General features: G+C 45.1%; 1 protein-coding gene across 2 annotated transcripts in view; it reads right to left on the reverse strand.

Annotated features, from left to right (window-relative positions):
- Positions 1-23727, reverse strand: part of SMAD9 (SMAD family member 9) — a 37155-nt gene extending 13428 nt beyond the window's left edge. Inside the window, exons 1-2 of one of the 2 annotated variants that reach the window (XM_038761684.1) lie at positions 23668-23727; positions 2619-3213 (exon numbers count right to left, since the gene is read on the reverse strand). In XM_038761684.1, the coding sequence (XP_038617612.1) occupies positions 2619-3030 (412 nt within the window). In that variant the 5' untranslated portion in view covers positions 3031-3213; positions 23668-23727. Of the gene's footprint in view, positions 1-2618; positions 3214-3652; positions 3938-23667 lie in introns of those variants that run through there. The other variant, XM_038761685.1, reaches the window with a different exon arrangement.
- Positions 23728-24910: the final 1183 nt, after the last annotated feature.

The raw sequence follows: 24910 nt of genomic DNA on the forward strand, positions 1-24910 counted from the left end.
GGGAAATAACTCCCTCTTTATTTCACAGGGGCTGCAAGAGTGCAACCAAGCAACTAGACATAATAATAATAATGATGATGGCATTTATTAAGCGCTTACTATGTGCAAAGCACTGTTCTAAGCGCTGGGGAGATTACAAGGCGATCAGGTGGTCCCACGGGGGGCTCACAGTCTTAATCCCCATTTTACAGATGAGGGAACTGAGGCCCAGAGAAGTGAAGTGACTTGCCCAAAGTCACACAGCTGACAATTGGCGGAGCCGGGATTTGAACCCATGACCTCTGACTCCAAAGCCCGCGCTCTTTCCACTGAGCCACGCTGCTTCCCATGATCCCTGCCCTCAAGAATCTTACAGTCTGGTGGAACAGCTCCAAACTCTCTACCATCCCAAAGAGCTAATACGAGTTGGGAATGGGAAGACTTTCATTCTCCGATGAAATGTCCTATACTTCCAGGCCTACTGGTATTTTGTTGAGAAGTGACTGAAAATAAAAACAGATGAAGTTACCCTGGTGTTGAGGGGCACTGGCAGAACATTAGAGCGTTAACAGGACCGAACGTGTTTATAATCTTTATGATAAAAACGTAGACGGTGCATTTTATGACAGATAGGTTTACGAAATGGAGGAAATTATGTCTTTCTTATGGTATTCGTTAAGCTGCTTACTATGCTGTCAAACGTCTGGTATAGACACAAGTTAATTAGGTTGAACACGATCTCTGTCCTGCATGGGGCTCATCGTGTAAGCAGAAGGGAGAACAGGAGAACTGAGACATGGAGAAGTTAAGTGACTTGTCCAAGGTCACCCAGCTAGCAGTTGGCAGAGTCAGGATTAGAACCTAACCCTTCTGACACTCAGGCCCATGCTCTTTCACTAGGCCAGGTGGCTTTCTGACTTGTTCACATCTTGTTCAACTGAACCTTTATTCTGTGGGCTGAGATGCCACCAACTTAATAAAGTGCTCTGAGAGCAACCGCCCACAGTTTCAGAAGAAAACGAGAAAGCTCCAGACAACCCGGTAAGAAGGAGTTAATGAACAAGAAGAGCATTTGGCCGCAAGTGAGACGGGAGGCACACAGTACCTTGGAACAACAAATATTACAAAACCCATTCAATTCTCTCCTGGTCGGCACTTCTATTATTGCAATATTACCTGGACACGGATGGAGATAAGAGCAGCTTTCTTGCCGAGAAAAATCTAAGGAAGGAAGGAAGGAAAGGATACACTAAAGGGGATTAGTAACTTCAATCTGTTTCTTTATCTGACAAAGTCTGACAGCAAAATCTTGCTGAGGAATGATTTGAAATCTACTTGGCCCTGCAGCGTCCTGACAATATAAAAAATAAATACAAGGTCTGTCTTCCTTTAAAGAACACTTCTGCCTGTGTAAGACCTGAACACAGATATTTCTTCAACAAGGAAAATCATCTGCAGCATGAGACTGGTTTTACATCTTGGGGTGTCTGACTATTTCCTTGCAAGAAGTAGGATGGGAGGATGGATGTGGCATTAGATCCTTTTAAGGAGCAGTAATTCTTTTCTAATCTCAGGAAATGGGAAACATCATACTTCATGTTTCACTCAGTCATCAACTCAGCAAGTGCTTAACTGAGGTCCAGAGTAGTGAAATGACTTGCCAAAGGTCACACGGCAGATAAGTGGCAGAGTGGGATTAGAACCCATAACCTTCTGACTCCAAGGCCTGTGCTCTATTCATTCATTCAATCGTATTTATTGAGCGCTTACTGTGTGCGGAGCACTGTACTAAGCACTTGGGAGGTACAAGTTGGCAACATATAGAGACAGTCCCTACCCAACAGCGGGCTCACAGTCTATCCACTACACCATGCTGCTGCTCCTCTAGACTGTAAGCTCCTTTTGGGCAGGGAATGTGTCTACCACCTCTGTTATATTGTACTCTCCCAAGTGCTTAATACAGTGCTCTGCACATAGTAAGTGCTCCATAAATACCATCGATTGTTACGCACACAATAAGCGCTCAATAAATACCATTTATGATTGACCTACTCGAGATTCTCTAGGGTTCTCGGGGTCCATAGGACACATCTGCGGGGAAGCGGCCAAACCAGAAGCGTAACCGTACTGAACCAAACTGTGTTTCCGCAATAGTAAGAGCTTGGGAGAGTACAATGTAACAGAATGGGGAGATACGTTCCCTGCCCTCATAGAGCTCCCAATCTAAGGAAACATACAGTGCAGGGCAGTGGAAGCCAGGGATTCCTGTCTGCTGCCCAGCTGGAGGACAGCCCTACCTCCTCTAGCCCCACAGGGAGGCTCTCGCCTTGGCTTAGTGGATAGCGCACAGACCCGAGAGTCAGCAGGACCTGGGTTCTAATCCCAGCTCCCCCACGTGTCTGCTGTGTGACCTTGGGCAAGTCACTTGACTTCTCTGGGTTTCAGTCACCTCCTCTGCAAAATGGGGATATGAGGGTGAGCCCCATGTGGGACAGGGACTGTATCCAACCTGAATAACCTGTATCTACCCTAGTGCTTAGAATAGCGTTTGGCACATTGTAAGCGCTTAACGAGTACCACGGTGATTATCACTATTATTCCACAACCCTCGGGACGCGCCTGCCGGAAAGAGCGCTTACCTGGAGTCTCCACCCGCCGGTAGTGGTAGGGGTTGATGCACACGTCTTTCTGCTTGGAGCCAAAGGGGAACTCACAACCCTCCAGCGGCTTCAACTCGTGGTGAGACTGTAGGTCGGGCCACCGCCACACGCGACAGTAAATCACGTGGGGGAGGCCTTTGCGGTGCGACACCTGCAGCCTGCCGTCCAGCGAGCGCGGGATGGTGACGCACTTGCTGGGCTGCCCCGGGCAGCTAAGGGCCCGCTCCAGCTCCTCCATGGCCCCCTTCTTCTTCTTCAGCTTCTTCACCAACGAGTCCACGGCCTTCTCAGCCCACTTCTCCTCTTCATCCCCCTGCTTCCAGCCCAGCAGCCTCTTGACCGCTGGGCTGGTAAAGGAGAACAGGGAGCTGATGGGAGTGCTGGGATGCATCGGAGGCAACGCGGGGGGCTCTCTTTCCTTCAATTCCGAGGAGGCCTGGGGAGAGCTGCCGTCCAGGACTTTCCCGGGATGCCCATCGGTCCACTTCTCCCTATTTCCCGGAAGAAGGGCAGAAGAAGCCCGGATGAGAGGGTCTCAGTATCTCTACAAATCGCCAGCAAAGGCTGGTCGACGCTGAAAGAGAAGGAAAGGCACAACGGTTAGATTTTCCAAGACCCCAGATTTGGCTTTCGCTGCTGCGGGAGTCTCCTGCAAAGGCAAATTGGGGATTCAATACTGTTATTCCACCTACTTAAACCGTGAGCTCTTTATGGGACAGGGACTGTGTCCAATCTGATTAACCCGTATCTACACCCGAGCTTAAAATGGTGTTTGACATATAGTAAGTGCTTAACAAACACCATAAAAAGGGCAAAGACCCTAGGCATGGAGTGGGGGGAAGTGCAAGCTCTTTGTGGGCAGGAAATGCGTCACTGTTTTGTTTTGTGCTTTCCCAGCGCTTAGTTCAGACTCTTCCACCATGGGATCAGGCCAAGTGTACATTGTTTCCACAGTATCCAGTTTGGAAAGTGGTTATTATTAGTGATGCCTGAATAATAAAGAGGCCACCCACTTGGCAATCTGCTGTCCAAAATCCTCATCAGTGGCACACAGCTAAAAACTGCAACTGATTTTTGCTTCGTCAACGGAACCCTCCGGGCAGCTGCTTGGACGGTGAGATGAGGAGGCTGAACCAAAGGCGAGGACGGAGGAACGGCTTTCTAAAAAGCCCTGACGCAAAACCTCAAGTAAACGTGGCAGGGCTGTGGATAGTGAGGCGGGCAGACCAGGTTGGTGTAAAGAAATCAGAAGGCAGAATCAAAGATTAGCCCAGCAGGGAACCACCTCTATGAAAGCCCAATGTGGATGGGATCGTCAGTCTTTCAATTTCATGAATAAAAAGATCGCTGTCAAAAGTGTCATCTTAGACTCTCCAAAATAGGTTTTACATACACACACACACACACACACACACACACACACACACACACACAAACACACACCACCCCCATCCCCCCCCATTAGGAAATGTAATAAGGAGCTAGTTGGGAAATCTAGTATATTCTATTCTTTGGTTTCCAGACCAACACTTTACAAGGCCTCAAGTTTCCAGTCTGAATTGAGGTCAATCCAAAAGTCAAGCTGCCCAGGCGTCTTCCTGAGCCTCCTTCCTGGACCTTCTGCTTCCATTACACAAAGTCCATCAGTTCTACTTCGGCAATATCAAATATCGGGCTGAGACTGCACAGCTAGAAGAGAAGCCACAATAAAGAAAAATGACTGCCGGGCAGTCAGCTGAGGAAACTGGACGACAGCAGACACCTGCATGATGATTTTTTTCACACGGCGGCAAGCTCAGAGGGAAGGGTGAAGAGGAAGGAGAAAAAGGGTGGACACAAATATAGTGTTTCACGATCATAAATAATAATAATAAATTATTATGGTATTTCTTACAAACTTACTATGTGCCAAGTACTGTTCTAAGCACTGGGGTAGAAACAAAGGTAATCAGAGAATTAGAGAAGCAGCGTGGCTCAGTGGAAAGAGCCCGGGCTTTGGAGTCAGAGGCCATGGGTTCAAATCCCGGCTCCGCCGATTGTCAGCTGTGTGACTTTGGGCAAGTCACTTAACTTCTCTGGGCCTCAGTTACCTCATCTGTAAAATGGGAATTAAGACTGTGAGCCCCCCGTGGGGCAACCCGATTACCTTGTAACCTCCCCAGCGCTTAGAACAGTGCTTTGCACATAGTAAGCGCTTAATAAATGCCATTATAAAAATCAGGTTGGATCCAGTCCCTGTCCCACATGGGGCTCACAGTCTTAATCCCCATTTTACAGATGAGGTAGGTGAGGCATAGAGAAGTGAAATGACTTGCCCAAGATCACAGAGCAGGCAAGTGGCAGGGCTGGGATGAGAACCCACATCCTCAAGCTCGTGCTCTTGCCACTAGGCCATGCTGCTTCTCTGATCATCCAAATGATCATCCAAGATATACCGCCCCCAAATAATGATCTCCTCAGACCTTTTTTGCCACCTCAACGGTCAGATACTCACAACCCCCACAGAATTGCATATGCGAATATTTAAGCTTTATGAAGCACTTAGAGAAGCAGTGTGGCCTAGTGGAAAAACACGAGGCTGGGAGTCGGAGGTCCTGGAGTCTAATCCCGGCTGCTGTGTGACTTTGGGCAAGTCACTTAACTTCTCTGGGCCTCAGTTCCCTCATCAGCAAACTGGGGACTCAATTCCCGTTCTCCCACCTACTTAGATTGTGAGCCCTAATGTGGGACCTGATTACCTTGTATCTACTCCAGCGCTTAGTACAGTGCTTGGCACACAGTAAGCGTTTAACAAATACCACAATTTTTCATTCACATATCCATTTTCCCTTTCTCCTTTTCCTCCTGTCTGTAATTATTTTGTGTCTGTCTCCCTTGCTAGACTATAAGCAACGGAAGACCAGGATCATTTCTTCTCATGTATTTTCCTGGTTCTTGGCACAGAATAGGTGCTCAAAAATTATGCAAACTGATTGAACACCTCCTGTTCACAGAGCACCGTACTTAAGCACTTGGGAGAGCCTAACAGAGCCAACAGACATGATGCCAATTCTCAAACAGCAAGTAATAAATACTATATTGGGTGATTGATCGATCCAGGGCAATCCTGGAGCAAAGGAACATAGCTCCAAAAGGCTGGGAAATCACCACAGTAAAGAGATTGTGAAGAAGCAGTAGCAAACAGGGAGTACTGAGGAAGAAAGTGCCTTTTTCAAAGGGAGAAGAAGCAGCAGGGCTTAGAAAAAAGAGTACAGAACTTGAAGGCATGGGACCCGGCTTTGTCCCTTGCCTGCTGTGTGACCTTGGGTAAGTCACTTAATTTTTCAGGGCCTCAGTTTCCTCCTCTGCAAAATGAAGATTAAATATTTGTTCATATCCCTTGGGCCGTGAGCCCCCAGTGGAAAAAAGACTGCGACTGATCTGATTCTATTGTATCTACCCCTGTACTCAGCCCAACCGGGGTGTGGAGCTGGCAGGAGGCTCCCAGGATTTACTCCTTTATTCTCCCCATTTTCCAGGCCCAAACCCCAGAGAAATGGAGGGCACGAGAAGCAGCAGCATGGGCTAGTGGAGAGAGCACAGGACTGAAAGTCAGAAGGACCTGGGTTCTAAACCTGGCTCCAACACTTGTCTGCTGTGTGATCTTGGGGAAGTCGCTTAACATCTCTGTACCTCAGTTTCCTCAGCTGTAAAAGGGGGATTCCTGTTCTCCAGCCTACTTCGACCGTGAGCCCTATGTGGGACAGGGACTGAGTCCAACCTAATTGACTTGTATCTATCCCAGCCTTTAGAACAGTGTTTGATACATAGTGAGTGCTTAACAAATACCATAAAAAAGGGCAATAAACAAACCAACCTCTATTTCCCGGAACAGAGAGATTGACTATGATCACTGTGACATCCAACATAAAAGTCAAATGCACAAATCTTTGCCGTTAACATAGGACTGTGCAACACAGGAAAAAGAATTTGGTGTTTCATAGCTGCTCTAATTCATAAAAGACAGTTTTATTTAGAGGGAGCTTTTATCAGAAGGTTTTATTTTGTATTTCAGCAAATCATATGGGCAGTTCTACGTGAATCCAAGTAAACAATCATGAATTTACTAGGTACATTTAACTCCCCTTAAGCCCAGCTACCCAAACAGAATGGACTGGTTTCTGAGCCCCCAAAATAAAAACAACAATGATAATAATTGTGGTATTTGTTTAAACATGTACAACATGCCAAGCACTGTACTAAGAGCTGGGGTAGAAACAAGATAATCAGGTCGGACACAGTTCCCTTCCCTCATTGGGGCTCAGTGTAAGTATGAGAGAGGGCAGGTACTGAAGCCCCATTTTACAAATGAGGAAACTGAGGCACAAAGCAGTTCAATGACTTGCCCAAGATCACATGGCCGGAAGGTAGCAGGACCAGCATTAGAACCCAGGTCCTTTGACTCCCAAGCCCGGGCTGTTTCCAATAGGCCACACTACTTCTCAGAAGACCTTGCTGTACTGTAAGAAGCGCTCAGTGCAGTGTAAATGCTCAACAAATGTGACAATGATTGAAAAGACCTTGGCTTCCAGTTACTTTATCTGGGCACAAGCCCATTTGCCATCAGAGTTTAGTTACCACTGAATGAGAAATCATTCCAGAGCTTTCCAAGGAGTTTCCATCTTTCCCTGTCTGACTTTCAAATACCACCTAGCCCAATGTCAAACACAAGAATAACATTGACTGTACTCTCTAACTTAGCAGCAGATCCAAAGTGGCGGTATATGTATATACAATGAACAATCCCTTATTTCCCCTGCTTTGTGTGATTTTTTTTGGGGGGGGGGGGTGGCGGGGTGAGTGGAGGAGAGGGACTTTACTGGAGGAGGACTGTTGATCTCACCTGACCTTTCACTGAAGATTTTATAACAGAAATGCCTATTTCCATCTACATTTCTAACCTTAAGGCTAACCAAATGTTCTAATCCTCAGTGAGGACTAAAAATAAGAGATTTACCCAAATGGGAAATCAAAAAGGTTGCAAATCATCATGTTATAGTCCCAAACTCTTTTCGAAAAAGTTTCTCTGAGCGGGATCTCAAAAATCCAGGGTTGCCAGACTTAAAAAGAACAGTGAACGACAAATACACTTTATCTTAAAGTACAAATATAGTTGCAGTGGATCACAAGAAAACAGATTTTGGGCATAAAATAGTTTCTTTTTCTTTATTTAGTGAATTCTCACTTGTGAAAGAAGATTACATTTGGTTGGGCCATGCTGTCTAAATTGTACTTTGTGATATTAAATCATCAGTACTTAGGAGCCTGCATGTTAAACCTAGTGGAACATCCCCAAAACTAAACATTTAGTGAACAATATAATAAAATGATCAGTATTTGGGTGCAACAGTGATTGTTTCTCTCCGGTTCTAATACCAGCCCTTTCCAGTCCTAAATTTGCTTCCATGAATGCTTCCAGTTCTTTCTTCCTTGGCTTCACTTGTTTCTTTCCAGCATTTTTTTTATTCCATCAGAGGAATAAAAGTGAAAATGCACACTCGACATTACTATGCTGTGAAACCATTTGTTGATGCAATAAAGGCAAGCCATCTTAGTTTTCATAACCCAAGATCCTATAAACTACAGCTGCGGCCCATTAGAGCAACTCCTTCTTTGGTCAAAAGGGCTACGACTGTCCTTTCTCTGCCTTCAACGTGCCCGTGGCCCACTTTACAGTCACGCTGCATGAATGCGGGCCTTTTTATTTTTCTGGAATAGGAGTTTGAGCAATAACCTTACCCAACCGAGTCAAACAGCTCCACAGTTTATGTTTTCATAAACAAAGCTTTTTAAAAGGCAGGCAGGACAGACTACGTTCTTCAAAACGTATGCCACGCTTTATGAACACAGCATTCCACCAAAAAAACCCACAATAATTTGGTAGGATGGGTGGCTTAAGGATTGGTAATGACGGCTTTTTATTTCTAGATGTCAGCTCAAATCTGACTCTGGTTTAGCGGGACCAGATTTCTTAGGGTCCAAGATGGAAAAGAGGTGGGGAGAGTCATACAGGCTCTCGGTCAGCGCTTTCCCTTCTACTTATCCACTCTCTTGTCCCACTACGCCCCAGCTCACACCCTTCGCTCCTCTCCAGCTAGCCTACTCAATGTGCCTCGTTCTCGCCTTTCCTGCTGCTGGCTTCTTCCCCAATTTAGCCTGCGTCAGGCACAACCAGGCACAGAATGTGGGTCTTTCGATTCCCAGGGCAGTGCTCTTTCTACCGGAACACGGAAAATAATTCACCCTATAAGTGGAGTGAAATTAAAAAAAAAACCATTTATATGCAAAGTGGTATTTTCACATTCCTGACAGTACAATTCTTCCCTCCCATACATCTGTTAACTCAAGAAGCATACAGAACTTAGTCCTCAGGGTTCAGGGGAAAGGAAATAGGCTGACACATAGTTGTTTGTGTTGTGTTGTTGTTTAAGATGGACGTCTTATTTTTTACTGATTTGCTTATAAGCCAATGAACACGTCTAGTTCTTGCTAAGTAGAAAGCAACTTGCAATACCAGAGCAACCTGAAAAAAAGACTCAAGAGAACCCTGTTCCACATCATAGATGAATTCCTGAATCAGAAAACTTCTTCAAAACCAGGAGCCAAAACACTATTTTGGCAGCCACCTCTGGTCCTTTGTCTGAATAAACTACCTGACTAATGTACTTCCTGGAAACTACATTAAAAATTTCAAAAATGTATTGTGTCCATCTTATTTTTGTTGGATGCTGAAGGGCAGTATGGTCTGGCTAACTATGGAACAAATGATTTTCTGAGCACCGTGTCATATAAAACTTTGGGCCTATCAGAAAACCAATGTTTTTAAAACTTTTTAGACTTTTACCACCATCCTACTTGTGGGTGAGCAATACGGTATTAATTTACAACTTGTAATTGATAAGTCACTTCTTTAAATGTTCTCAGTGCGTCCTTCTGATAAAAGATCAGCTCTACTGTAAAGTATAGGGTAGTATCACGAGGGACAGCTCAACGGGGAAAAAGGATACTTCTGACTTGATTTTGCTTCACAAAAAGGAGCTCATTTTTCTTCTTGGGTTAGTAAACAGATAGCTGGTCAATTACTTCAGCATACTTGGAGAGAGGGGGTTGGGATAAGGCTATTCAAGAATATGGGTTATATGGCAACATCCCCAACTACACAAGTGGGAGTAGAAACACTGGTATTTTTGGAGCGTTGACAGTCTTTCAGACAAAAGTCTGCTTGGTGGCTGTCGGGGGCTCAGATTCAGACCCCCTGTTTCCTTTAATCAATCAATGGCATTTTTTGAGCGCTTACTATATGCAGAGCACTGCACTATGTGCTCAGGAGAGTACAACAGAATTAGCAGACATGTTCTCTGCTCATAATGAGCTTTTAAAGCAAGTAATTCAGTGAGCCAGAGACTGGCTTACAAGTGCATTTTCTAGCTATTCCTGATTTTAAAAATATGGTTGAGCACAGGATTGTCAGTCACGAGACCCTGCTTTGAGTACCAGCATGTCCTTCTGCGTGACCATGGGCCCAAGACCAAGAAACAAGGATGTCAGCTCCATGGGGACAAGATAAACTCCTCACCCACTACGGTATTGGCACAGAAGGTATTAGTTAGCTCTAATCCCACACAGTTTGGGACTGGGCATTCCCTCTCCTACTTCCGAGAATTCAACGTTACACCTTTGGGTGCTCCTGAAGGGCAGAGAGAGCACGTGACAAATTTCTTCTAATCTATAATCATTCTGATTTTGGTATTTATTAAGTGCTTACCATGTGCCAAGCAGATCCGATCCCTGTCCCACATGGGGCTCACAGTCCAAGAGGGAGAGTGAACAGGTATTTACACTTTATGGATGTGCAAATTGAGGCCCAGAGAAGTTAAGTGCCTTGCCCAAGGTCACAGAGAAGGCAAGTGGTGGAACCAGGATTGGAATCCTGGTGTCTTGACTCCCACTCCTGTGGTCTTTCCAATATGCCAAGCTGCTTCTCAGCTATTTAGATTAACTGTTTTCCATTTTGGGTGGCTTTTTCTTTTTTTAAAAAATTCTGGGGTTCTCCTCTCACCCATGTCCTGCCTCTGGCCTGGAACGCCCTCCCTCTTCACATCCGACAGATGATCACACTCCTCACCTTCAAATCCTTATTAAAAGCACATTTCCAAGAGGATTTTACCGACTAAGACCTCATTTCCTCTTCTCCCACTCTCTTCTGTCTCATCCTTTCACTTGGATTTGCAGCCTTATTCCCTCTCCCTCAGCCCCACAGCACTTCTGAACATACTCGTAATTTACTAATTTATATTAATGTCTGTCTCGCCCCCTAGACTAAAAGCTCTTTGTGGGAAGGGAACATATCTACCAAATCTGCTACACTGTATTCTCCCAAGCACTTAGTACAATTCTCTGTACCTGGTAAGCGTTCAATAAATACAATTGATTGACTGAGTCTCCACTGACCATATTCACATCAGAGCCTTTTTGGTCGTCACTCCAATCGCATCCACAAAAATGTGACTGCTGTACCAAAACAAGTATGCGACATATGCACATGTTTAGTTTCAAAATACCAGCCACGGGTTGGATGGGCATTATCTGGAGAGGAGAACATGAGGGACCCCTTGCCTTCTAAACCTAACATGAATGACATAGTATTCACTAATTTAGTGTGGAATAAAGTTGCAATTTGGGGCTTTTTTCATGCTATCTGGTAACTGGGTAGATGATAAATCATGTTTTGAAAAACATGCACATGCGATTTCAGATGTCAATCCACTTGATCATTTCGTGCTGTTACTGTACACCGTGTTGCAAAAAAAAAATTTAAACTATCTGATCTTTTGGGAAAAAGAATCAACCCGATAAGATGAAGCAGCATGCAAAACAATGAAATGTTCTGTTCTTGCTTCTGGCCCAGAGGGACAAATAGCCAGTGTTTTTATCTGAAGGGTCTCCACAGCCTTTAGAATATGTATATAATGATTCTTGGTAAGCTAACGTAATTTTATGATTGGAACAAAAGCATACACTGCAATGTTAAAAAGTACCACCCCATCCTTGAAAACATTTTTGAACAAGTTTTAAATAAATGCATTTATCTCTTTCAGTAAAACTAACTAGGCAGTGGCATCAGCGGAGTTGGCATCAGCGGAGTCTGAACTCTGTTGTTGCTCGTGGGAAAGAGACCAGCGGTATCTGTATCAAAGAAAAAGCTGAGCTCTGCAGAACAATTCGATGTCATTTAAGATCAATGTTTCTTGCAATTGCTTTTCGGACTCTTTATTTCAAAATGTCTTTTTCTTTAAGCCAGTGCTCAGATGAAAGAGTAAATCCCACTTCTTTCTGCTCTAGGATGCAAATTCTATATGCTGTTTAATCATCTGATTACCAAAACCACACAGTGAACTGCTATTAGATTACAAAATACATACTCTCTCAAAGCAAATTAAACCATATGGTCCTGCTTGTTTAAATGTTCCATTACAATGCACCTACTTCAAGAAAGCAAAGAAATGAGTGAGTCATAGGTTCCCAATATTTCCCTTCTGTAACTTTTTCATAAACAGGCACTGCATCCCAACTATATATACCTATACATGAACGAATACCATAAATAAATGTATTTATGGTATTTGTTAAGCACTTACTATGTCCCAGACAACATATATTGCCAGGGGTTCTTCACAGATGGACAATGCTTCATGAAACGCTTGAATTGAGAATGAGTCTTTTGATCTCCCTTGCCTTCTCCTCCAGTTGGTTTTCATGACTTAGGACAATAAGACAGAGTGTACTAACTTTTGATAAAATTTGGGTCCTCTGGACCCAGTGAGATAATAATAATAATAGCATTTGTTAAGTGCTTACTATGTGCAAAACACTGTTTTAAGCACTGGGGAGGATACAAGGTGATCAGGTTGTCCCACATGGGGCTCACAGTCTTCATCCCCATTTTACAGATAAGGTAACTGAGGCACACAGAAGTGAAGTGACCTGCCCGAAGTCACACAGCTGACAAGTGGCGGAGCCGGAATTTGAACCCATGACCTCCGACTCCCAAGCCCGTGCTCTTTCCACTGAGTCACGCTGCTTCTCTAATTACTCTCCTGGGCCCCTGGAGAACAAGTGCAGTAGCTCTGTGCAGTTATCCCAAATGTCACTACCACGCCAGGGTGTTGGTAGGGAGCAAATTAAAATAACTAAAATAAGGTGTTTTGGCAATAAAGAGAAGCAGTGTGGCCTATGGGAGTTAGAAGGTCCTGGGTTCTTATCCTGGCTCCGCCACCTGTCTGCTGTATGACTTGGGGAAAGTCACTTCACTTCTCTGTGCCTCAGTTTCCTCATCTGTAAAATGAAGATTAAGACTGTGAACCCCATGTGGGATGGGGACTGTATCCAACCTGATTAGTTTATACCTATTCCAATGCATAGTATAGTGCCAGGCACATAAAAAGTGCTTAAGAAATACCTTTAAAAAAAAAAGAAAATTGGGTGGGACACAGTCTCCGTCTCACACGGAGCTCACAAACTAAGAGGGAGGAAAAATTGGTATTCTATTCCCACTTTACAGATGAGAGAATTGAGGCACGGCAGACCAACGGTAGAGTGGAGAATAGAACCCCAATTTCCTGACTGTCAAGCCTGTGCTCTTTCCACTAGGCTATCCTGCCTCTCCTTTGAAAAGTTACATCCAGATGCCCTATCTGGGAAAGCAGTAGCTGCAACACAAGATAGGAGTGATGGATAAATTATCACGTAGAGCAGTGGTCCACATACACAGCAAGCAGCGACTGAATACTGTAAAAACTGGTACTGAATTTACACTAAGGGCTCTGGCATCAATTCAGAATAAAACTTCTTCTTTCCCTATCAAATGAAATGATTTTGAAAAGATGATGGAGAATATAGTACAGTGAAAAGAGAAGCCACGTGAAAAGAAAGAAAATAAGGACTTCTCCCTCTTGGAAAATAGCTTTTATAAACAGAAATAAAAGCATCTTTCCAAAACTGATGAGACCTATTAGGAAGTTTAAAAAAAGCCCACTGGCTTAGCAACATTACACTCATCTCCACCCCTGAACTTACTAAACCTCACTCCCAACTTCAGAGAGCTGGAAGGGGTTACAAAACAAACTCCATGGAGAACGGTGGTTTAACGATCCACATTTCTGCAACAACAAAGGCTAACTGGCCATTTTAAATTTTGTTTCCACAAGGAATACTATGTCACTAAATATTACAGTTCACACTGTCCTGAGCTAGCCTTTACTTGTTTCAGAAAGACCTAAGATTGGAGGGTTTTCATAATAGGGATTTTAAAATCTGACTTTATTATTAGATTGACCAGATGCCATGCAATGCTACGGAACTAATTTCTAAAAGTAACTGTTATTAAACGTCAGACTTTACATGTAAAGATAAAAGCCTTTAAATATGTTTGCCCTAAAAATCCCACACTGCAGCATAGATTTTACTGTGAGAGTGAGAGTTCTTTTCATTAATCCCTGAAGCAGTTAGCAGCTAAATTTGTCTTCCCAAGCAGATATTAAACAGTGGGAGGATCGGACACAGTCCCTGCTCCACGTGGGGCTCATGGTCTAAATATGAGAGTAGGATTTAACCATTTTACAGATGAGGTAACTGAGGCACAAAGAATGATGGTATTTGTTAAGTGCTTACTATGTGCCAGGTATTGCACTGGGGTGGACACAAGCATATTGAGTTGGACACAATCCCTGATCCCCACTGGGGCTCAAAGTCTTAATCCTCATTTTACAGATGAGGTAACCGAGGTCCAGAGAAGAGAAGTGACTTGGCCAAGGTCACACAGCAGACAAGTGGCAGAGCCGGGATTAGAATCCAGGTCTCTTGACTCCTAGGCCTGTGCTCTTTCCATTAAGGCACATTGCTTCTCTAGGCAACAAAACTCTGAAAATGGTAGCGACAATTTCATGAGATCCCCGGAGTTTTGCACCCAGGCCTGCTGGTTTTAGATCATTTCATCCTCTTAATGCTGACTCGAGTAAACCTATCAATTTTCTCCGCCTCGGAAAAATACTGCTTAAAAATCGCATTTGCTTCCGCCCAATGAATAGCACAAACATGGAGAAAAATCACTAGGGACCTTGCATTAAGGAGGTCTATCATTTTCTACAAGAACAGCATTTTTTTAAAATCAACATTAGTATCTTACTACCTTTCCTGATTCTGCTATTCTTTTCACTTGCCATGCAAAAATTTTCAAGGTCCCCCCCAAATTGTTCTCCATTCCCCCCTAAAGGAAAGCGAAGTAAGGATCCTATTTCATATACTCTGGGATCAGGGACATTCAAGGACAATCAGGCCCTCTGCTCGGAGTTGATACTGCTGCAATGCTGGTTCCAGGTGAATCCAGTTGAGTGGAAGAGGAACTCCAGTTCCACCTTGTGACCTCATCCATCAAACAACTGTATTTACTGAGTGCAGAGCACTGTACTAAGGGCTTGGGAGAGTACAATATAACAGATTTGGGAATCACCGGCATAGAGGCGGTAGTTGAAGATGAGAGCGAATGAAGGGAGTGGATGGAGATGGAGAATAGTTCAGGGTGAGAGGCAGTGGAAAAGCCTGGGAATGAGCGGCCAAAGCGATAGGAGGAGAACCAGGAGAGAATAGAGTCAGTTGAGCCGAGGTTTGGATAATTTTTCCAGGAGAAGGGGGTGGTCGACAGTTTCGAAGGCAGCTTAGAGTTCGAGGAGGATGAAGATGGAGTAGAGCCTGTCGGATCTGGCAAGAAGGAGATCATCTGTGACATTTGAGAGGGTGGTTTCTGTGGAGTGAAGGGGACGGAAACCAGATTGGAGGGGTTCAAGGAGAGAATTGGAGGAGAGGAATTTGAGGCAGTGGGCATAGACAACTTACTCGAGGAGTTTGGAGATATATGGTAGGAGGGAGATGGGGCTATAACTGGAGGGAGCTGTAAGGTCAAGGAAGGGTTTTTTTTAGGATGGGGAAACATAAGCGTGTTTGAAAGCAGTGGAGAACAAGCCATTGGAGAGTGAACAGCTGAAGATCATCATCATCATCAATCGTATTTATTAAGCGCTTACTATGTGCAGAGCACTGTACTAAGTGCTTGGGAAGTACAAATTGGCAACATATAGAGACAGTCCCTACCCAACAGTGGGCTCACAGTCTAAAAGGGGGAGACAGAGAACAAAACCAAACATACTAACAAAATAAAATAAATAGAATAGATATGTACAAGTAAAATAAATAAATAAATAGAGTAATAAATATGTACAAACATATATACAGGTGCTGTGGGGAAGGGAAGGAGGTAAAATGGGGGGGTGGAGAGGGGGACGAGGGGGAAAGGAAGGAAGGGGCTCAGTCTGGGAAGGCCTCCTGGAGGAGGTGAGCTCTCAGTAGGGCAGTTGGGCAGTTAGGCAGGGAAGAAGGGACAGGGCAGGATTTTTCATAAGATGCGAAGGGATTGGGGAAAGATGCGTAGGTGGAGGGGGTGGATTTTGAGAGAAGGCAGGTGATAATCTTTTGAGATACTGTTGGGAAGGATGGGAGAGTTGAAGAAGGGGCAGGAGGAGGGAGAGACTGGGGAGGGGCAGGGGAGATTTTAGGGTAATCACAGCTGATAATTTCAATTTTCTCAATAACTTAGGTAGGTACTAGACAAACACTGAGGGGAGCTAACTTCTACAGTATTTATTCCTAATATATCATTTGAGAATATCCAATTTGTTCACAGTAAGCGCTCAAATACGATTGAATGAATGAATGAATGAACACCTTTTCCTCTCTGAGTCACAGAACTCTCTTTGGACACAGCTGTATCTTGATTTTCCAAGAGAAATGCAAACGTTAAGTTGACTTCATTTCCAGAACCCCAGTGGAAGGCACTTGAACCAGAGAATTAAGGAAATGAGAAGATGTGAAAATTCTCAGGACTCTTTTAGTGCTTCTTTCAACCCATTATTTAGAGAATTGGTCAATAGAATTTACTGAGCATGTTCTGTGTGCACAGCACTATAGTAAATGCTTGGGAGAATAGAACTAATAGAACTAAGAGTTCCTTCCCTTCGGGGAATTAAAGGAGATGTAAGTCAAGTAAGTAAATTATTTCAAGTTTTTAGGAAATGTGGAAAATAATTTGGAGAAAAGGTCAAATGATTGGTTACAAGACACTCAAATTATCTGCAAATTTCTATCATCCATGCTACTTCTAAGACACAGATGTTCCAAGCATTCACTAATGCACCCCGGGAGGGGAAGGAGATGGACAGCATAACCCTCTGACCCATTGTCACTGTCAGAGGTAGAATCCTGACAGTGGAAAGCAGTGTGGCCTAGTGGAAAGAGCATGAGCCTGAGAACCAGAGGACCTGGGTTCTAATCCCAGCTCTCCCACTTATCTGCTGTGTGCCCTTGGACAAGTCACTTTACTTCTCTGGGCCTCATCTGCAAAATGGGGATTAAGACTGGGAGTCCCCTGTGGAATATGGACTGTGTCCAACCTGATTATCTTGTATTTACTCTGGCATTTAGTACAGTGCCTGGCGCATGGTAAGCACTTAAACAACACAAAACAATTGTTGCACACAGTAAATGTTCAACAAATATGATTGAATGAATAAATGGATGAATTATCTTGTATCTACCCTTGTGCTGAATACACTGCCCATAGTAAATGCTTAACAAACACCGTAAAAATTAAAGAAAACAAAATCCTGGGAAAGAAGGATATCTTTGCCCTTCCTTTTGCAGAGGAGTTATCTTCTGATAACTAGGAGAGGTTATAATGGGAAAGAATGAATTCATAGCACCTCTCCAGAACTTTCCCATTCCTCTGCAGAGCACCCCAGAGGAACTGCAGGCATAAATTCAATCTTAAAGGTAACAGTAACAGTAGCATAGGGATAAAAAGAAGAAAAAATTCTCACTTTTCAAAAACAATGCCTCTGAGTGTGTAGGGAGAGGGGCAGGAATATGCCTGTCACTTCTATTATACTCTTCCAAGTTCTTAGCACAGTGCTCGGCACAGAGTAAGAGCTCAGTAAACAGTACTGACTGATAAGGTTGGAGAAGAGGATGGGAGGGAGTGAATTACATCATATTGAGATGATTTGTTTCTTGCTCTAGAGAGGTGATTCTCAAAGGGTGGGTCACATGTATCTTTTCCCAGCATTAAGTACAGTAAAGTGCTTTGCACACATTGGGTGCTCAATAAATACCATTGAACGAATGAAAGAATGGCCAATCAATCAATCAATGGTATTTTTTGAGTGTTTACTGTGTACAGCTTTGCTGCCATGGCAATCGCTACCACAGAGTAAGGAGGCCAGCCTGCTTTTTGGCTATTGGCTGAGGCCACCCCCAAAATTATCCAGATGTTACTATAGTCACTGGCTATAACTCAACCTCCCCTACTCATTTAAAATACAAGGAACAACAATCTTGGCCATAGGGAGGAGGGACAGCCACCTGATGGAGGAAAAAGGAGATCAATCAATAGTATTTACGGAGCACTTACTGTGCATAGAGCACTGTACTAAGTGCTTGGGCAATTTCATCAGGGTTGGTAGACATGATCCCTGTCCCTGGAGAGTTTACAATGTAGTGGAGGAAACTGACCCTAAAATAATTACAGAGAGGAGTTAGAAGGAAAGTGGATGTGTAGAAAAGACAGTTAGTGCTACTTTTAGGGTATGTACCAAAATGCTACGGGTGCTTAATAACAGGTGAGTGCCCGGGAGAAGGGAAGAAACTCCTGGGCATATTTTTTTTTTTTTACTGGTGGTAATTGGAGGTGGGTGGAGTAAGTTGTCCCTGGCGTTTTCTACTGGGCTTATGGCCTATGTGAAAAGATTTGACAAACTCTACTTTATTTAAGTCTATGATCTAGTGAGAGGCAAGAAAAAAATGAAAAGTTTAGGTGTTAAAGATGCCATAGTAATTTTAACTATTATAGACCAGGCATCTTTTGGTTAGAATTTTTTTTTTACACTTTCCATCACAGATTGCGCCCAACTTCTGGAATACCATACCCTGTTATAATAAAAGTACTGTGTTCTGCAAGGCCTATTTTAAGCTCCTTACAAAATTTTACTGCTATCAAAGAGATCAATATTACATCAGTTAATAGAACATGGTGTATTTTCAACAAACTGGGACTTTGGGTAATTCAGCAATACATTTAGCAGCTCACCAAACAGAAATGTGATTCCTCCAAAACCACAGAGCCGCCAACCCTGAGGAGCGCCTGCAATCTGACCAAAAGCAGGAGTTAGCATATCTGTAATATCATCCTGGCTCCCACTTTGTACTCAGAGTTTGAAGCTGAGTCTCGGAAAACTCTATCAACTTATATGTATCTGTTTATTTTGTTCAGAAGGGGTTTCACCGTATCAGGTTAGCAATTTTCCACAGAATCACATTAGAGTTGCACTGTGTTAAAGTCATATCACATAAAAATCTGTTTTTGCTAAATGACTTCCACTGTGTATGGGTGAATCTGATATGGAAAACTGCTAATGCAGTAAGAGGGTCACGTAAGCTTGTCCCGCTGCTGTGCTCATCAATAACGTGAAGCAGCAGATGATGGTAGTGAAGGGATTTCAGGATTTCCACTCCAGAGACCCTTTAACAAGTCTGTAACTTGGATGTGAAATGTCACCTTTCTGGGAGACACTTTTGCTGGGCTGAACTAGCAAAAGGCTCCCCACGAGAATTTGACATTAGAAAGGGCCATTTGTATATGAGAAGTAAGAATTTCCCTCTCCTATCTTCTCGTTTAACTGCATCACTGCTCCCGAGATTGATCTTCCTGATGGAGAGGCACTTTTCCCTTTGTTGGGATTCCTGTCTGACACTGGACTACAAAAAAGAAAAGCACAGGCCCCTTCTCTAAAAGCGCTGTCTAGATTCTCCAGCAACAATCGACTGGGTCTCCAAACAGATCTGATTCTTTGGCCAACGAGTCTTATTTTCATTCTTCCTCAGTTGTTTTCACAGGTGTTCAAGTATATGGAGGTTAGGTTCAAAATGATACTACCCAAGCCAGGTCACAGACACATTAGTGTGTAAACTCCTTGTAGACAGGTATATTGTCTGCTGTGTGTCTTACACTTGCCCAAGAGCTTGGTACAACTAATTGCACCTAAGTAGGTTACCACAGCATAGCTTTTAGATCTTAACGTCGTTATGCCGCAATGCCTCTAAACAGGCCTAACTTTCAGCCATATTTATTTTAAAGGGTTAGTTTATTGTAGGGAAAATATTTGCATAGTCTTCTGCAAACCAAGGGCATATAAGTGAGCTGGATTAACCCTAAAACTACACTAAAGCTCTCACATCTTCAAACGTGTTTCATTTATTAATCTTTCTGCCATTGTACTTTCTCTTTAACAACTTAACTTTAACAACAACTAACCAGCAATGGCTACTAAGCAAAGGAGATATCAGGCCATTTGAAATGACTATTATATGCACATGCCCATTAGCCCATTCTACTTTGATGTTAAATCATTTTTTTTGGACACTTGCTTGTTTCCTAAGGCATCTCCACATTCAGAACACTAAATAACAAATGTACAGAGCCAGGTTCTTGACAGCACTGCAAATTTAAAGTTCACCACTGCTAATTTATTTTTGCTCAGTGAAAACTAAAATTTGAATTCTTCATTTTCACTTGTACCGATAAATTTCATTTAACTCCACATACATTACTCCAATACTTAATGGGTAGAGTTCAAAATTACTACTGCATTATCTAAAATTAGATGCAAGCGATAACACTTGGTGCTTCAGGGGAGATAACTGACTACTAATCAACACATCTTTGATTTGAAGAATGAACTACACTTGGCCAAGATGATTAAGTGGACCACTAAACCAAAATTATTATTTATACTGTTCAAGAAAAGACAGAATTCCTAACACCATGATTCATGACAACTAATGATTTAGTGATTCAAATCCCAGATGGCGACATTTTATTAGGTAAGGGAAAGCAAAAACAGGAACTGGCTAACATTCTATCATGTACCTAATCACAACGATCAACCATCTTCAAAGATTTTAGTGGATGTTTGATTCCATTAAATAAGTTCCCCCTTCCAGATCTAGGCATCAGTCAATTTAATAGTGCAGAGCAAAAACGCTCCTAATTGCCGCGGATGTACACGGAGCTCGTAATGTTAAGGTCTGCTCCACTGCTGTAGTCCTCTTATTGTGCAGGAAGACAGAACAAAGGAGAAAGTGGAAGAAAATGACTGACCTTATACTAACATCTAGTGTGAAACAGAAGGGATGAGAATTCTGAATTTTCTTTTCTACATTTTACACGAGTAGCGTCCCTCGTTTCTAAAAAGCAGGCACTTTCTGAGGTTCTGATATGTTTAAAACACAATAGGGCTCAAGGTAACCTGGGCCATCACAGGACTGGCCCAGAAATGATCCAATACAGATTCAGTAATCGTCAAATCTGAAAGATGTTGATTACATTGGTTGTCTTGACATCTGTTGCCTAATTGTACTTTCCAAGCGCTTAGTACAGTGCACCGCACACAGTAAGCGCTAAATAAATGCGATTGAGTGAATGAATGAATAAAGAAGGGATTCATTACCTTTGAAGGCGTGCAATTCCGGGACATTCAATTTTAAATTTCATTTGATGAGGAACTAAAACGCATCCCCACTCTCTTGCTCTCTACCATACCCTTTCATCACGGTTGTTTTTAGGATGCTTCAACCGACAGTATTTATTGACCATTACTGTGTGCAGAGCACTGTGCAAAGCTCTTGGGAGAGTTCGTTACAGTGCAGCACTACACTCGATCCTTGTCCACAAGGAAGTCGCAGATTTATAAAGTATCACTCTGTTTTATCTGCAATGTCCTTTTCGGTCAGACACAAACTTGAACATATTCCAGACACTTGTTCATGTTTTCTGGCTTCTGCGTGGGTAGGGAAACGCATCATTTATCTTTGGCTGAAAATGCGCTTGGGTTTTATACCTGCTTTCTCTTAAAAAGACAATTATCTGATTATTCTTTCATTCCTCTTCACACTGATCTGCAACCTACCAGAGGAGATCGATCGATATTTCCCATACATACAAAGAGACTGAAGCCCACATTTAGCATCCCTAAGGAACTGAGGACCCTAAAGGCCCTGTGAGTGAACAGACCAGGATCAAACGTTATTCCTCTTAAACCATTCTCCAAAAATGATCCAAAATGTGGCAGAGTAATGAATTATTAAAGGTCCCCGAAGTCTCCATTAAAGGAAAGCACGATATTAAGCACTGTGCTCTGCACAGTAAGCACTCAATAAATACGACTGAAAGAATGAATGAAACTTGACAAACTGGGGAGGGATGTGCAATAATAATGATGATGGTATTTGTTAAGCGCTTACTATGCCCCAGGCACTGCACTAAGCGCTGTACTAGGCTTGATGTGAGCTGGGTACGTGGCTGTTTATTATTGCACTGTGCTTTCCCAAGTGCTTAGTACAGTGCTCTGCACACAGAAGCGCTCAATAAATACGACCAAATGAATGAATCTGCACCGTGGCTCAGCGGAAAGTGCCCGGGCTTGGGAGCCAGAGGTCATGGGTTCTAATCCCACCTCCGCCACTTGTCAGCTGTGGGACTCTGGGCAAGTCACTTCGCTTCTCTGGGCCTCAGTTCCCTCATCTGTAAAATGGGGATGAAGACTGTGAGCCCCACGTGGGACAACCTGATTACCTTGAATCTACCCGGCGTTTAGAACAGTCTTTGGCACATAGTAAGCGCTTAATACCAACATTATTATTAAAGGGCAAATCTGGACTCCTTAATAACAATTTCGGATAGTTCCCCGCGGCCTCCTTTCCTTTCCCAGGTGCCTTGTCGGATTCCCACTTAAAATGGGGGGGGGCGGAATGGGATCGGGAATCGTGGTCAGGGATTCCCCATCCCTAAAGACGTTTTCCCGGAGCAACGTGCAAAAAAAAAGGGAAGTCCGTGGTTGGGGAGGGACCGCCTCTATCTGTTGCCGACTTGTAAAGTAAATGAGGGCATTTGTTAAGCGCTGTACTTCCCAAGCGCTTAGTCCAGCGCTCCGCACACAAGAAGCGCTCAATAAATACGACTGAATGTTGCCCATTTGTAGTTCCCAAGCGCTTAGTCCAGCGCTCCGCACACAAGAAGCGCTCAATAAATACGACTGAATGTTGCCCATTTGTAGTTCCCAAGCGCTTAGTCCAGCGCTCCGCACACAAGAAGCGCTCAATAAATACGACTGAATGTTGCCCATTTGTACTTCCCAAGCGCTTAGTCCAGCGCTCCGCACACAGGGAGCGCTCAATAAATACGATTGAATGTTGCCCATTTGTAGTTCCCAAGCGCTTAGTCCAGCGCTCCGCACACAGGGAGCGCTCAATAAATACTATTGAATGTTGCCGATTTGTATTTCCCAAGCGCTTGGTCCAAAATTCCGCACACAGGGAGCGCTCAATAAATACGATTGAATGTTGCCGATCTGTACTTCCCAAGCGCTTAGTCCTGGGCTCCCTGTGCGGAGCGCTCAATAAATACGACTGAATGTTGCCAATCTGTACTTCCCAAGCGCTTAGTCCAGCACTCCCTGTGCGGAGCGCTCAATAAATACGACTGAATGTTGCCGATCTGTACTTCCCAAGCGCTTAGTCCTGGGCTCCCTGTGCGGAGCGCTCAATAAATACGATTGGGTGTTGCCGATTTGTACTTCCCAAGCGCTCAGTCCAGCGCTCCGCACACAGGGAGCGCTCAATAAATACGACTGACTGAATGACTAGAATGATGAGGGTATTTGCTAAGCGCCTACTATGCGCCGAGGGCCCAATCACCCCCCCCCCCCCCGGGGCTCCTGGGCTGCAGCCGGCGGCTCCGAGATGGGCGGAGACACACTCCGCACCGCACCGCACCGCACCGCACCGCACCGCACCACCCAACCCACCCCCCACAACGGCACTAACGCACCCCGGGGTGTCGGTCGGTTCGCAGGCGGGGTGGGCTCCGTCCGTCCGTCCGTCGGTCGGTCGGTCGGTGGGTGGGTGCGTCCCGGGCTGGCGCTGCCCCCCGAGCGGCGAGAGGGGCCGAGCCCGGCGGGCTGCGCGGAGGAGGAGGAGGTGGAGGGGGCGGGGGCGGCGCCTGCGCGTTGGGGTCCCCGGGCGGGCGGCTGAGCGCGCGCGCGCGCGGCGTCCCGGGCCCCGGGGCCGGCTGACTTTCTCCCCTCGGGCCCTCAGCCCCCCGGCACTCCCCTCCTCCTTCCCCGCCCTCCTCCTTCCCCGCCCTCCTCCTTCCCCGCCCTCCTCCTCCTTCCCCCGCCTCCCTGCGCTCCCCTCAGCTCCCCTCTCCGCCTTGCACACCCTTGAGCTCCCCCGTTTCCCCTCCCTCAGCTCCCCTGTTCCCTCCCCAGTTTCCCCGTTTCCCCTCCCTCAGCTCCCCCGTTTCCCCTCCCTCAGCTCCCCCGTTTCCCCTCCCTCAGCTCCCGTTTCCCCTCCCTCAGCTCCCCCGTTTCCCCTCCCTCAGCTCCCCCGTTTCCCCTCCCTCAGCTCCCGTTTCCCCTCCCTCAGCTCCCCCGTTTCCCCTCCCTCAGCTCCCCCGTTTCCCCTCCCTCAGCTCCCCCGTTCCCCCCCCTCAGCTCCCCCGTTTCCCCTCCCTCAGCTCCCCCGTTTCCCCTCCCTCAGCTCCCGTTTCGCCTCCCTCAGCTCCCCTGTCTCTCCCTCCTCAGCCCCCCTGTTCTCTCCCCAGGTTCCCTGTTTCCCCTCCCTCAGCTCTCCCGTTTCCCCTCCCTCAGCTCCCCCGCCCCCCCCCTTCCTCCTTGCACACCTTTCAGGTCCCCAGTTTCCCCCTCCTCCCTGCACTCCCCTCAGATCCCCTGTTTCCCCTTCCTCAGTTCCCGTTTCCCCTTCCTCAGTTCCCGTTTCCCCTTTCTCAGTTCTCCTGTTTCCCCTTCCTCAGCTTCCCTTTCCCCCTCTTCAGCTCCCCTGTTTCTCCTTCCTCAGCTCCCCTGTTCCCCCCCTCAGCTCTCCTGTTTTCCCCCTCCTTGCACACCCTTCAGTTCCCCAGTTCCCCCCTCCTCCCCGCACTCCCCCCACCTCCCGTTTCCCCTTCCTCACCTCCCGTTTCCCCCTCTTCAGCTCTCCCGTTTCCCCTTCCTCAGCTCCCGTTTCCCCCTCCCCTGCAGGCCCCTCGGCTCCCGTTTCCCCCTCCTCCCTGC

Source organism: Tachyglossus aculeatus, chromosome 20 (assembly GCF_015852505.1).
Source record: "Tachyglossus aculeatus isolate mTacAcu1 chromosome 20, mTacAcu1.pri, whole genome shotgun sequence".
Taxonomy (NCBI): domain Eukaryota; kingdom Metazoa; phylum Chordata; class Mammalia; order Monotremata; family Tachyglossidae; genus Tachyglossus; species Tachyglossus aculeatus.